A 12,549-nucleotide genomic window follows, 5' to 3' on the forward strand; every position below is an offset into this window, starting at 1 on the left:
GCCTGACACTCTGCTTGGGCTTGCCTGTGCCAAGAGACAAGACCCTTGAGGGACACCGTGACGGACAGCAGCTGCCCAAACAGCCTGCGGAGAGCAGCACCCCGGGCACCCGTCGGTGACTGTCGCGGGGTGGGTGGGAACGTTCAGCTCAGTTCGTGGAGACTTCAACACACGGCCACTGGCACGCGTTCCACTCAACTCCTATCTCAGTTCACGTGGCGCTTGCATAGAGCCCCCATCGCTGAGCTCCGCTCCGCGGCTCTCACACACACCTTTGGCTCCCGGGGAGGTCCCAAAATGCCACCAGCTGCTGGGAATCCACTAAGCAGCTTTGGCCAAGGCCCCAGTTCACGGCTGCATGTACCTTAACTCGTTAGCTGCTGCTTGCAGAGCTCGATCCTTCTCCTTCATCACCATGGACATCTCCAGCAGCTCCCTTCTAAGCAGGTGCAGCTCCTGCTCTTGCTGTTTCACCTGGCAGATGTTCTGCTCCACTTCTGACTTCAGCTGCTCGCTCAGCTCCCCTAGGCACACCACAGCTCCATGGGTGTCTGGCTCCCCCATCACCCAAGCCCTGGGGGATCCGCACCTCCCAGTGATCCGACGTCTGCGACCACGTCCCTTTTTCCCAAGGCGTTGTCATAAGGGTCGTCAGCCATCATAGGGATTGTCCCCACAAACCCTCACCCTGCCCTCGCTAGCAGCCCTCGCCTCCTGGGCCCTGCCACCAGACCTTGCTTCCCCAAGTCACAGCGCAGGGCCGGTCTCTGTCAGGGCAGATGCCGCAATCACAGCTCGCTATGGCTACTTGCCTTCTGCTTCGAGAAAAGTGGGGTCGCCAGCATTTCCTGGCCTGCCCGCTTTCACCCACCTGCCTTCCTCATTCGCTTCGCGCTGTTATGGCCAGCAAAAGTGGGCCACGCGCATCCCTTTGCCTCACACCTCAGGCTCCTTTCTGCCCCATACAGCCTCCCCAAAGCAACGTCACGCCCACTGAGGGATCCCCGGCCAGGCTCTCCCAGTTTAAAGCCTCAGGCCACCTGCGGCTCCAAGGTGTGTACTCTTAACTTGAGCATTCACGGATTTGTTGTGTAAGTGCCAAGGCACAAAAATTAAAAGCTCAGTAACACCACAAGTCCCCCACAGTCTTACCCCATGTGCTGGGCAGTTCTTTATGTAGTGGCCAGGTTTCCCACAACGGAAGCAAGTATATGATGGTGGAGGGGCAGCCAAGGGATTCTTCACGTAACTAGAAGTTTTTTGGGAAAAAAAAACCAAAAAGGTATGCATGTGTCTCTCTACAATTTGTCCACAGGCTCCAAAGAACACATTTGACATTATCAACACCTACTTGACTGGATCATATTCACGGCAAGACTGCGTCATCATAGCTTTTATCTTCTCTTCTTCGGTGGCACTGGCTTCAGCCAGGTTGGCAGTCTGTGTAACGGGGAATTATTTGACACACATTAGAAACACCCTTCAGCCCACACAGCCAACGACACCAGCACTCACCCACTGCTGTAAAGAGCAGCACGGTGCTGGCTGCGCTTGCGCAGAAACAGCTGCTCATACAAAACACAGGTGTCCTGACGGCCTTTGCAGCATGGCCGTATAACCAGAACATGGTGGCACACCTTTCTTCTAAACAGGTATCTATAAGCAGCAAAATTAAAATTAGTTACAACTTTTTTTTAAATCATGCAGAAAAGCGTATACTTTGTTCATAAATGTCTGTATTAGGTGACCCTAACATGTTATCCATGATCAGATCCAATGATCCAGGGTTAGAGGAACACCTCTCACCATTCCAGTGAAGAAAAAGGAGTTTTCCTTAAAAGAAAGGTGAAAAATACAAAACACCACCTAGTAACTTTTCTGCTATCAGGACTATTTTGAAATGCATACTTACCCATACTATTTGACCCGAGTGACAAATCAAGATCTCGACCATCACCAGTCAAGTATCTCCTTCTGTTACTTCTTTATACTTCAGCAGCCGAATGGCAGTGCTGTCAGCTCTGAAGAAAAATGCTGTCCCTTCTCCACAGGTAAATTCCAAGTGGCGGTACACTAAAGAAAGGCTTCACCTTTGGGAAATTAAAGCAGCATCAACCCTGAAGTCACCCAGATCCAAAAATGTGCTGCAGGCAGAAGTTCAGGAAAGCGACGGGTATTTTACCCACAGGAGCTCCCGGCTCTAACCCTGCAGCAAGATCTCCACACTGGGTTTTAGATATTTTCATTTGCAGACAAACTGCTAAACTGAACTGCTTCATCAGATAAAGTGGAAAGATCAAATGCAGAGCTGTAGAAGACCACTTTGTGTCGCAGCGAGAGTTAAATCCACCGCAATCTATTAGAGACGTTTAAGCCCTCAGAGGGGCCCAACCAACATCACTTCAATTATCCAGTTCTAGGAATAAAGACCCAAGTATTGAAGGTCGTGAAAAGGAATCAGTTAGCCTCACAGAACTGTTCTCAACATGGATGGGATGTGTTGGGTTTGGTCTTTGTTGGAACCTCAAGTCCCATGTAAGGAACAGCACCAACTTTAACAAGAGTGGTTTGTCAGTGGTTTTTGATAACGTCTGTAAACTGCATTAGGCAAAAAAAAAAGTATTTAAAACAAAAGCGAAGGACACAAAGTGAAAATGGCAAAAATGACACAGGTGTGTGTGTGTTTTATATAAAGTGCACAAGTATGTGTGTATGTGGGTATGGAATCAAGCGCGGTGTGTAGGAACAAATGTGAGAGTGTGTTTTTACATACTGCTTTTGGTGTTCCGCTCACTGGCTCAGCTGGACTTCTAGAAAAAGAAAGAAAGAAAGGAGATCAGAACTTGAAATAAAGCACTTGTACCCCACAGAAAGCAGTGAAAACAGATTATAAAGCCTCAACATCAGCACCTTATGTACTGATAGCCCAGCGAATGTGGGAATTTATTCATATACATAAACTGTTCTCTCCTGGAACATCCAGTGCCACTAAAAACAACCACAAACATCCCAATTCTACTCTGTCACAAATTATTCCAAGACTTCCAGGGACAGAACACAACAGGGCAAGAGGAAGTCCTCAGGTATTTTGCCTCTGCTCTCTAAGTATCAAAACCAGGAAATCTGTGCTACAGTGTCCTGTTCTTAAATAACCAGCCATCAAACCAGGAAGGTAACTGTAGCCAAGCTGTAGATCCCTGGTGTTACAAACAGGCACCAGATACAGAACTGAGTTTCTAAGAAAGAACAGTGATGGCCTAGACACTGCGAAGGGCAAGTGTACTTAGCGCAAAAAGATCAGTCACCTGACCATATTTAGCCATGGCAGCGCCAAAAATACCAAATGGGTTACATCTGCTGTATGGGCTGAAAACAGGAGTAGAAATGTCACCTGACAGCAGTTCCTAGGATCTGGTGTGATTTAGGAGTCCTGTGACAAACGTACTGTCCCAGCAGGCTTAAAAATGTCCGTCTGCTTTGGGACATTCAAACCTACCCCATCACAACAAAAATTAACAGCAGCTTTAACAGGAAAGAGAAATCTGAATGCCTCTGTACGCCAATATCCAGGAAAAAGTGAACAGACTGCACCCGCTACCAAAGAATACAATGCTTTAGGGACACTCACGGGACAGAGGTTTTGCTGGGAGCTTTAACTCCTCCAGCAGGGATTCGTCTCACAATTACCGAGCAGTTCTTCGGAATCAAGGCATCATCATCTGTGTATTCTGAAAGCAATACAGAAATAAAAAATCAGTCAATTTGTAAGAATGTACATTAATACGCAATTCCGTAGCATTCAGAGGATCCCTGTACAGATTGAAAAGCCAAATGTTATATGTAAGATCCCGCTTTTATCGTCTCAACACACTAACAGGACATCTCAAGAAATCTGCAGGTTTGAGAATCAAACACAAGCAGCGATTTCTGTTTGATTCTTTCAAAAGAGTTTGAATGCCAACAGCAACATGGTCTGAAAGGTCACTAAAGGAGAGTCTGCCAGTGCATGAGGTTCTTTCCTGATCTAGCTGAAGTTGCTTTTGCCCATTTGCCTTTGTCCATTTTGCCTTCCTAGTGTCTTAACACGAGTCCATCATACCATTCTTCCCACTGGCTCTTAAAACCCCGCTTGCTTTGAGCTTACCTTAGCATTGCTTCTGTCACTAGGTTGCCATTATGGAAAGCAACAGTGACTGAGCTGGAAAGGGTTCGAGTTCTCTGAACAAGTAGGCCATCTTCACTCAAGTGTCACTTTGCTCTTTCCGAGATCGTTTCCACATTTAGTCAGGACTCCTGCACAGACAAAGTGACACAAAAACCATACTTGATGTCCACATGTAAGAGCGCCAAACATCCCATTTAGGCAGAAGATCCTGGTCTAGATTTTCCCTTCCTCTTCTGAAGGTGAGTTTAGGCATCTGCAGCTGATTAAGAAAACCTGAAAGTCACCGTTATGCACACAGACCAACAGTTTGGCACACAGACCTGTTACACTGAAATGTATTCCCTAGCTTGGCCCTGAAAACCACTGGGGGATTTTTGCGTTTTCCCATGAAAACACCCTTACGAAAGCTTCCGGAAGCATCTGTGTCACTAACAGACCAACTTTAACATTTGACACTCATGCAACACACCCTGCCTAGAGGAGGATCTTGCCGCTGTTAAACAGCAGGGATGCTCTGTAAAGTACGAAGCAGATTCCTCCTTCAACTTCACCCTTAGGCAGCACCACACTTAACAGAACCCAGTGAAGCAGAGACTTTTTCTTCTCTGCAGGCTGATTACGTACAGAAACAATGCAACACACCTTGGACAACTGGTGCGATGTCTGTTGGAGGAACACTTGATGGGGTAACATACTGATGAGCATCAACTTTTGTTCTGAAACTTGACCTTCTGTTCCTCACCTGCTATAACAGAATCTACCTCTTTGCCCCATTTCAAAACATTTCTTCTTTTGGAGCGAATCATTGGGCTCCGTCGCGGGCTATGAGCATCCAACATTCTGGTTTTAAGGCTCCGTTTGAGACAGACCCAGCTGTTACAGGAGTGGTGTCAGCCAGCTGGCCATTCAGCCTGCTTGCGTTTGTGAAGCTGAAAGTACCTTAGCAAATAAAGACAAAATTCAGAGACCCTTCTGCAGAAAAGCCCTTAAAGCAAATCAGACATTTTTCAAAAGCTCTTGACAGTTTTATTCAACACCACAGGAAAACCAAAGCCTTCTGAAATGTGTCCCCACCTACATATGTCATGGCATCCACTGGCCTCCTGAGACCCCTAATACTGTGCTGTTGAGTCTCCTCACAAACATTCTCCTGAAAATGGTTTCACTGCCTGTCGATCAACAGCGAGCTTTATGTCCAACCACTGTAAAGGCTGGGGCTGAACTTACACTTCCCGCAGCGAACATACGATTCTGTTTAAGTTTAAACACAAAAATCAGGAAGAGGAAAAAAACAGTAGAACACATTCTAAAGAAAAGACTGATGTAAGGGTGCCAGGGAACTAAAGGAAAAAAATAATGTTTAAAAAGTGAAAACAATTTACAAGTCTCTTTATTTCTGAAAATCCCATCCCAAAGTCTCCAATTACATTTAACCTCCTCAAGATGGCAGATCACCAAACAGAAACATCATACTAAGTAATACAAACCCATTATCAGCTCCAAGAATTGAGCAGATTTAAATGAATTTATGACTTCTCTAAGAATCCTTCTTGCTTATATTCACCATAAATGTTCTGCCGCAAAACTTCAGTACCGGCCCGACACCGTTACCGTGCACTATCAGGGAAAAAACCACCCACGGTTAGAAATGAATGATGAACTGATGCTCCATAGCATCTGCGTGGCAGTGTCCCTGGTGTACAGCAGCAGTTCTATTAACAAGAAATGCCAAACTGTCCTTCAGAGGCAGCCAACACTCAAGTGCACGATGGCTTTAAGGGCTCTGCTGAGATTCCAACTCACAGCTGCACTCTTGACCCAAAATGTTGCTGGGGAGCAGTTTCTGCAACAGCCACAGAACCAGTTTTCCAGTGCCGCGGCGTACAAGAAGTTGAAGGCAAAGTTAAGTGACCAAACCCGCTGTTTTTCTTCAAGCCAGCCACCTGTTCCATTGCCATCCCGTTCAGCTTCCTCCAGCAGATTTCAAAGAAATCTGGCAAGCCTGTTCTTATCAGATATCCTCCCACATTTCCGTATCATTTTCCCTGAAGAATTCCCGGAAAGCAAAACCTTAGTGAGCTCTCCACGTTGCACATGAAGCGCGGGCACTTGTAGCCTGGCTGTGTGGCTGAAACACAGCTCTGGCGGTGGTTGTCAGAAGAGCCGCGAGGAAGGAACAGCTCTGTGGGGCTCCCAGCACAAGTCCCAGCTAGGGATGGAGGGCGAATCCCATTGTCGCTTCCCACCCCGCGCCCGCCGCCCCCACGCACCTTCTTTGGTCTGGGCGTTGGTGATCTGCAGGTCGCTGTTGGGCGCCTTCAGCTTCTCCCGGGCCATGATCTGGCGCTTGAGGTCGCGCAGGGAGATGTGCAGGCCGTTGAAGATGAGCGTGTGGTACTTGAGGCTGGAGGAGAACTTATAGTGCAGGCAGGACATGGTGAGGGCAAGGCGGTGTGTCCTCGGCAGCGGCGCCTACCGCAGCACACAGGGCCGTGGGCTCTGCTCTGAGTTGGGGCACGCAGCCCCGGCTCGGCCTCCGCTCCCTGTCTGGCACACAGCGCTGCCAGGCCGGTGTGTTTGGTGGCTACGGCGACTGCGGTGCCCCGGCCTCAGCGTTCCGCCAGGGCTTTAGGGGCACCAAGCAGAGGGGCTGGGCCAGCGGTGGTTCTAGGCCACGTTCCGTTGCCCCGACAAGACGCTGCCTGGCGCCACAAGCGGAACCAAACAGAACAGTCCGGCCACGCCCGGTCACCTGTCTGCTGGCTGTGCAGCCAGGGCCACTGGACTGGATCATCCTGACCGGGAGGAAGATGGAGGAGGCGCTGAAGCTGGGCCGCAGGGAGGCGGGCGAGGAGGGGGAGCTGGGTGGGCTGCTGGCTGCCTCGTGGAGAAGGCGCTGATGCAGGAGATGGAGTTGGAGCCCGCCAGCCGCGGCTCCTCCTGCCCGTGGGAGCAGCTGCGGGGCAAGTACCCTGAGGAGAAAGACCTGGGAGTGTTGGTAGACGAGAGGTTCAACATGAGTGGGCAATGCGCCCTTGCGGCCCAGAAGGCCAACCGCATCCTGGGCTGCATCAAGAGGAGCGTGGCCAGCAGGTCTAGGGAGGTGATTCTGCCCCTCTACTCTGCCCTGGTGAGACCCCACCTGGAGTACTGCGTCCAGTTCTGGAGCCCCCAACACAAGAAAGACATGGACCAGTTGGAAAGGGTCCAGAGGAGGGCCACAAAGATGATCAGAGGGCTGGAGCACCTCTCCTATGAGGCCAGGCTGAGAGAGTTGGGGCTGTTCAGCCTGGAGAAGAGGAGGCTCCGGGGAGACCTGATAGCAGTCTTCCAATACCTCAAGGGGGCCTACAGGAAAGATGGGGAGAAGCTGTTCAGTAGGGCCTGTTGTGATAGAACAAGGGGTAATAGGTTTAAATTAGAAGGAGGTAGGTTTAGATTGGATATGAGAAAAAAATTTTTTATAATGAGAGTTGTAGAGCACTGGAACAGGTTGCCCAGAGAGGTGGTGGATGCCCCATCCCTGGAATCACTCAAGGCCAGGCTGGATGGGGCTCTGAGCAACCTGATCTAGTCAGGGATGTCCCTGCTTCTTGCAGGGGGGTTGGACTAGATGACCGTTGAAGGTCCCTTCCAACTCTAACTATTCTATGATTCTATGATTCTATGATTCTACCCGCTGCTCGGCCCCCAGGCTGAGGCCGCTGACGGCCAGCGCGGCCCTGAGGAGGGGCTGCCCGGCAAGCAGGGTAGGCAGAGAGGGCGAGGGGGAGCCTCCCCGCGCTCACACCTCTGCGGCTCACCGCCCCTCTCCCCGCAGGCAGCAGCCGTGAGTCGGGGAGCGTGGGAGATGGCATCCCCGCACCCCAGAAGGTGCTCTTCCCTGCGGAGCGCCTCTCCATGGAGTGGGAGCAGATGTACCCAGTCGGCGCCGGGCTGCACAACGTGGGGAACACCTGCTTCCTCAACGCCGGCCTGCAGTGCCTGACCCACACGCCGCCGCTCGCCAACTACCTGCTCTCCAGGGAGCACAGCCAGACCTGTGAGTGGGGAGGCCCGGCTCGGCGGGCGGCAGGGGAGGAGCAGCGCCCGCCTGTCCTGCTCCCGGCGCTGCGCTCAGCACCTCTGTGCGTGGCTCTGGCCAGGGCCGTGCGGGTGTCGGGATGCGCCTGCTCTGCTCCCTCCTTGCCTGTTTCTCCGTCCAGAGGTCATCCTTGTGTCCGCGGAGACTTTGTCTCAGCTGGGCGTAGCCAGGACTGAGATGGGTCCAAGGGGGTCTGCTGGCTTCCTGGGGGCTGAGCTGGGGGTCCCACACAGCCCCTGCCTGCGGGGAGCGCGTGAGGGCAGGGCCCAAGGCTGCGTGCAGGCAGCAGCTGCTGTTGCTGGGGGGCTTTGAAAGGGAGTCCGGCGGGCACCGCTCCCAGCTGTGCCCAAGGGGAGCACGCGGGGCTCGCAGCTCTGTGCGTAGGGCTCTGCTGGGATCTGCCCCTCAGGGCCGAGCGCTGGGCTCCTCCAGCGCATCCCTGTGACCTGTTTTCCGTCCACGTGGACAGTGTCTCGTCTGGGGGGTTGCGCTGGCTGGTACTGTGACTCGGGCTGCTACCGAAATCCGGAATAGAACTCCTTAACAGCAATGAGAAGTTAAGAAGCAGGCACTTCTTTCTTGCAGCGCTGGGCACACGGGGATCGCTCCACCCAGCGTGCACGCCTGTCTCATCCAACAGCACAGTTAAATACACATTTGATATACATATTCAATAGATTTACGAGAAATGTCACGCATAAACATCAACTTTCCGAGAAATCATTATAATACATCTCCTCCCATTCGCGCATGCTCAGTAATTTGAGTCAGGGGTCTTCTGGTGGTCTCGGGGGTCGTCAGGACACCCCCTCCTCAAATTCGTCGGTCGAACCCATTCTTGAAATCTCCGTATGTGGTCCTGAGAACAAGGTCATCTTTTCCTTGAATCTTCTGGCTTAAAAGTGATGGCTTAGAGCCCAAACAACCTACCTGGGCCTCGTTCTACCACCCCCAAACTTTCCCCAACACAATGGGCCAATTATCTAAGATAAGGAGGTGCCATCCTTCTCAGATAAGGAAGTTTTATGTTCCTTAAGGTAAGGATACTTCATATATAAAACTTAACCCTATATTTCTATGGTTAGTAAAATCACTCTACATTTATATTCCAGAATCACATTGATTAAGTATTCTCCTATTATTAACCATTGATATTGTTATTAATTATAATTCTGCTGATTGAAGTCCTCGATACCCAGATCGAGATGGAAGGGTACGGGGTTTCCTAGCAGCGAGCTGGTATTCATAAGGGGTTTGCAACACTTCGAAGGTTTTGCACCATTTGTTTCAGAAGTTTTGCAGCACCGGGACCTGTCACAGAAGGTAACGCGAGAGCAGATGCTCTCACTAACGCGGCCCTCGTTCCAAACACACTCACGCAGGCTGAGCTGTACCATGAATTTTATCACCAAAACTCTGCAGCCCTTCAACGACAACTACAGCTGACACGGGAACAAGCTCGGGCAACTGTGCGTTCCTGAAGCAGCTGCCAGAACACAGTTACGCCCCCTTGATATGGGGTTAATCCGCGCGGTTTGTGCTCTCAAGAATTGTGGCAATCTGATATAACTCTCGTCCCGTCATTGGGCCCACACAAATATGTGCATGTAACTATCGACACCCATCCCAGCTTATTGTTTGCCTCTGCTCATGCAGGAGAACGTGCTCAAGATGTTTGCCAACACTGGACGTCAGCGTTTGCTTTCATGGGGGTTCCCACGCGTGTCAAAACAGGTAACGGGCCAGCGTATGCTTCTCGCGCAGTCCAAAACGTCCTTGCTCTGTGGGGCACCCAGCATGTTACTGGTATCCCGCACAACCCCACTGGACAGGCCGTCACTCAACGCGCCCATGGCACACTTAAAAATATGCTGTTAGAACAAGAAGGGGGAACGGAAGGGAGATCTGCAAACGAAAAGTCAGCGAAAGCAATGTATGTGCTCAGTTGTCTAAATGGTTGGAGTGACAATTCTTCCCCAATACAGAAACATTTTGGATCGTCTCCTGTACCTGAGGCCATCCGAGGGCAAGCTCCGGGGATGGTTCAGAATCTGGAAGCAGGGAACTGGGAAGGACCGTTCCCTCTTGTAACGTGGGGAAAAGGATATGCTTGTGTCTCTACAGGAGCAGTGAACACGTGGATCCCTGCGCGATGGGTACGACCGGCGCTCCAGGCTGCCTCGCGTTCGTCGGATTGTTAACGAGCTGTGTGGCAGCTCCGTGGACATCAGTCACGGAAAGCAGAAATGTGTAGGGAACTATCAAAACCCAGCACTACTCCAGTGCCCGCCCTGATGGGGGGTTTTTCATATGTGGGGACCGTGCGTGGGCAGGGATGCCCTCCCATATGGGGGGCCCTGCACCATGGGAACCTTGGGGATGTTTACACCCAATAACGCAGTGATTTTACAGCGTAAAAGACCTAAACGAAGTACACGTAGCTTTGAATCTGACTGCCAAGACAATACAGAGTTTGGGAACCCAAGTGAAATTATTGCTGCTCCAGTCTTTGCACTTGGTGTGGCAAGTGCCCAGGCTTCGCTACGCTAAATAAATTGGGCTGTTGGCTTGCTAAGCAAACAAATGCAACTGCATCGGCGCTGTCAGCGCTGCTGACTGATGCAGGTGCTGCACGTGACGCTACTGTACAAAACAGAACCGCTGTCAGCCTGCAGAGCACATCTGACAGGCCTGGTTGCGTGCGCTGGCCACGCGTGCAGCAGCGTCTGGTCAGTACTCTTCCTCTGAATCTGCCGAGGGGATAAACAGAGGCGGCTCGGGGCGCAGGAGAGAGACAGGGCCCAGAGCGCACTCTGCGAACAACAGGGGAGCCCTGAAGGTGCTGCGCCTGCCTCCTTTCTCTGCCCTGACCCTGCTGATAAGCACCCTCCTGCTCGGCGGTGTCTCCGGTGTAGTCGGGGTGGTAACAGAACAGAGCAGCAATAGATTTTTTATTATGAGCACAAAATCACGGTTGCCAGGATTTTGATGGGCTTTGCTGCGTGAATCTGTCTGATCATTCGGAATCCATTCACAAAAGCATTCAAAACTTGCAAAAAGGAGTACAGAAACGGCAACAAAGGGATGGCTTTGATGTATCCAGAAATCTTTTTGGTGGGTTGACAAAAGCTTACTACAAGTAGCTGTAGGATGCTCATTCATTCCTTTTAGATGTGCATTTTGATCTGCATTCCGTGCGTGTGGAAATGTGTGCAGACTTTAATAGACAAAGCCTTGGGACAAGCCTCTTCTCAGAAACAAAGCAGGGGAGATGTGGGTATTTCTCCAGCCAGTACGGTGCCAGTGAAAGCGCACCGTCCTTGGGGGAGGGATACAATCCTGCTCGCAGGAAGAAGCCATGGCAGGAGAAGGGAAGCTTTAGGATACAAGACATTGTCAGCAGAACTTATGGCTTGTTTCAACAGAGGCTTGCAAAAAACTAGTCACTGGCTTTGTAGGTAAGGAGGTTGCTGCAGTTGTTATGTCTGTAACAGCAGAAGAATGCTGTAGTAGAAAATTACTTTAAACAAGAAGGGGGAATTGTTGGGGACGACGAGTATCAGAAGCCACGGGAATGAGAAACAAGAAGCCACGAGAATGAGAAACAAGGGACTTTCCAAGAGAAGGAAAACAAGAGAAAGGACATCTGGGGGTGGATGGGCGATGGGAGGGTAGATAAGCACATAAGCTGTAACAATAAATGATTTCACTTAGCGTGCAGCGGGGGTCCGTGACTACGTTCCCACAGCCTTCCCTCAGCCATGACACTTTCTGAGGCCAAGAAAAGCTCACAACGCTCACCTGGCTGTCCTGTCCGGGCCAGGCCACGGCACTCACGCTGATCTGCTCCACAGCCTTCCCCGGCACTGAGGCCAGGCTGACAGGCCTGTGCTTCCCTGCATCCTCCTGTGGCTCTTCCTGTGGACGGGCGTCACGCGTGCTGCCCTCCCGTCAGCCGGGGCCTCCTCGCTCGGCCAGGGCTGCTGGGCAGTGGTGGAAAGTGGCCTGCCGAGCGCTTCGGCCAGCACCCTCAGCCCCAACGGGCGGGTCCCGCCCGGCCCCGCAGATCTGTGTGTGTCGCAGTGCGGTCGCAGGGCGCTGACCATTTCCCCCGGGGGGTGGGGGCTGCATCGTGCTCCCCGTGCCGGTCTCTGGCTCGGGGGCTGGGCACCCTGAGCACAGCTCGCCGGCACAGATGAGGCGCAGGAGGCGTTCAGCGCCGCAGCCTTTTCCTCAGCCTCTGTCCCCGCGCTGCCCCTGCCCCGCCAGGGACGGGGATTCTCCTCAGCCCTGCTGCTGC

At 51.7% G+C, this 12,549-nt stretch overlaps 1 protein-coding gene across 1 annotated transcript; it reads right to left on the reverse strand.

The window, feature by feature from the left end:
* Window positions 1-1,347: 1,347 nt before the first annotated feature.
* LOC147600407 (E3 ubiquitin-protein ligase RBBP6-like) lies at window positions 1,348-6,601 on the reverse strand. The gene is made up of 4 exons (XM_086751302.1): window positions 6,436-6,601; window positions 3,629-3,728; window positions 2,699-2,810; window positions 1,348-1,440 (listed from the first exon to the last, which is right to left on the reverse strand). The coding sequence occupies exons 1-4, from the start codon at window positions 6,599-6,601 to the stop codon at window positions 1,348-1,350; spliced, it is 471 nt and encodes a 156-aa protein (XP_086607428.1).
* Between the last annotated feature and the right edge of the window lie 5,948 nt (window positions 6,602-12,549).

Source organism: Chlamydotis macqueenii, chromosome 6 (assembly GCF_036417535.1).
Source record: "Chlamydotis macqueenii isolate bChlMac1 chromosome 6, bChlMac1.mat, whole genome shotgun sequence".
In the NCBI taxonomy this organism is placed as follows: domain Eukaryota; kingdom Metazoa; phylum Chordata; class Aves; order Otidiformes; family Otididae; genus Chlamydotis; species Chlamydotis macqueenii.

Bases quoted from the DNA above. Each gene is read 5' to 3' on its own strand.
- LOC147600407 (XM_086751302.1), bottom strand. From the start codon at position 6,601: ATGTCCTGCCTGCACTATAAGTTCTCCTCCAGCCTCAAGTACCACACG. The intron at 3,729-6,435 runs GTGCGTGGGGGC...TATTGCTTTCAG, and splicing joins CAACGCCCAGACCAAAGAAG to AATACACAGATGATGATGCC. The intron at 2,811-3,628 runs GTGAGTGTCCCT...TTCTTTTTCTAG, and splicing joins CCCAGCAAAACCTCTGTCCC to AAGTCCAGCTGAGCCAGTGA.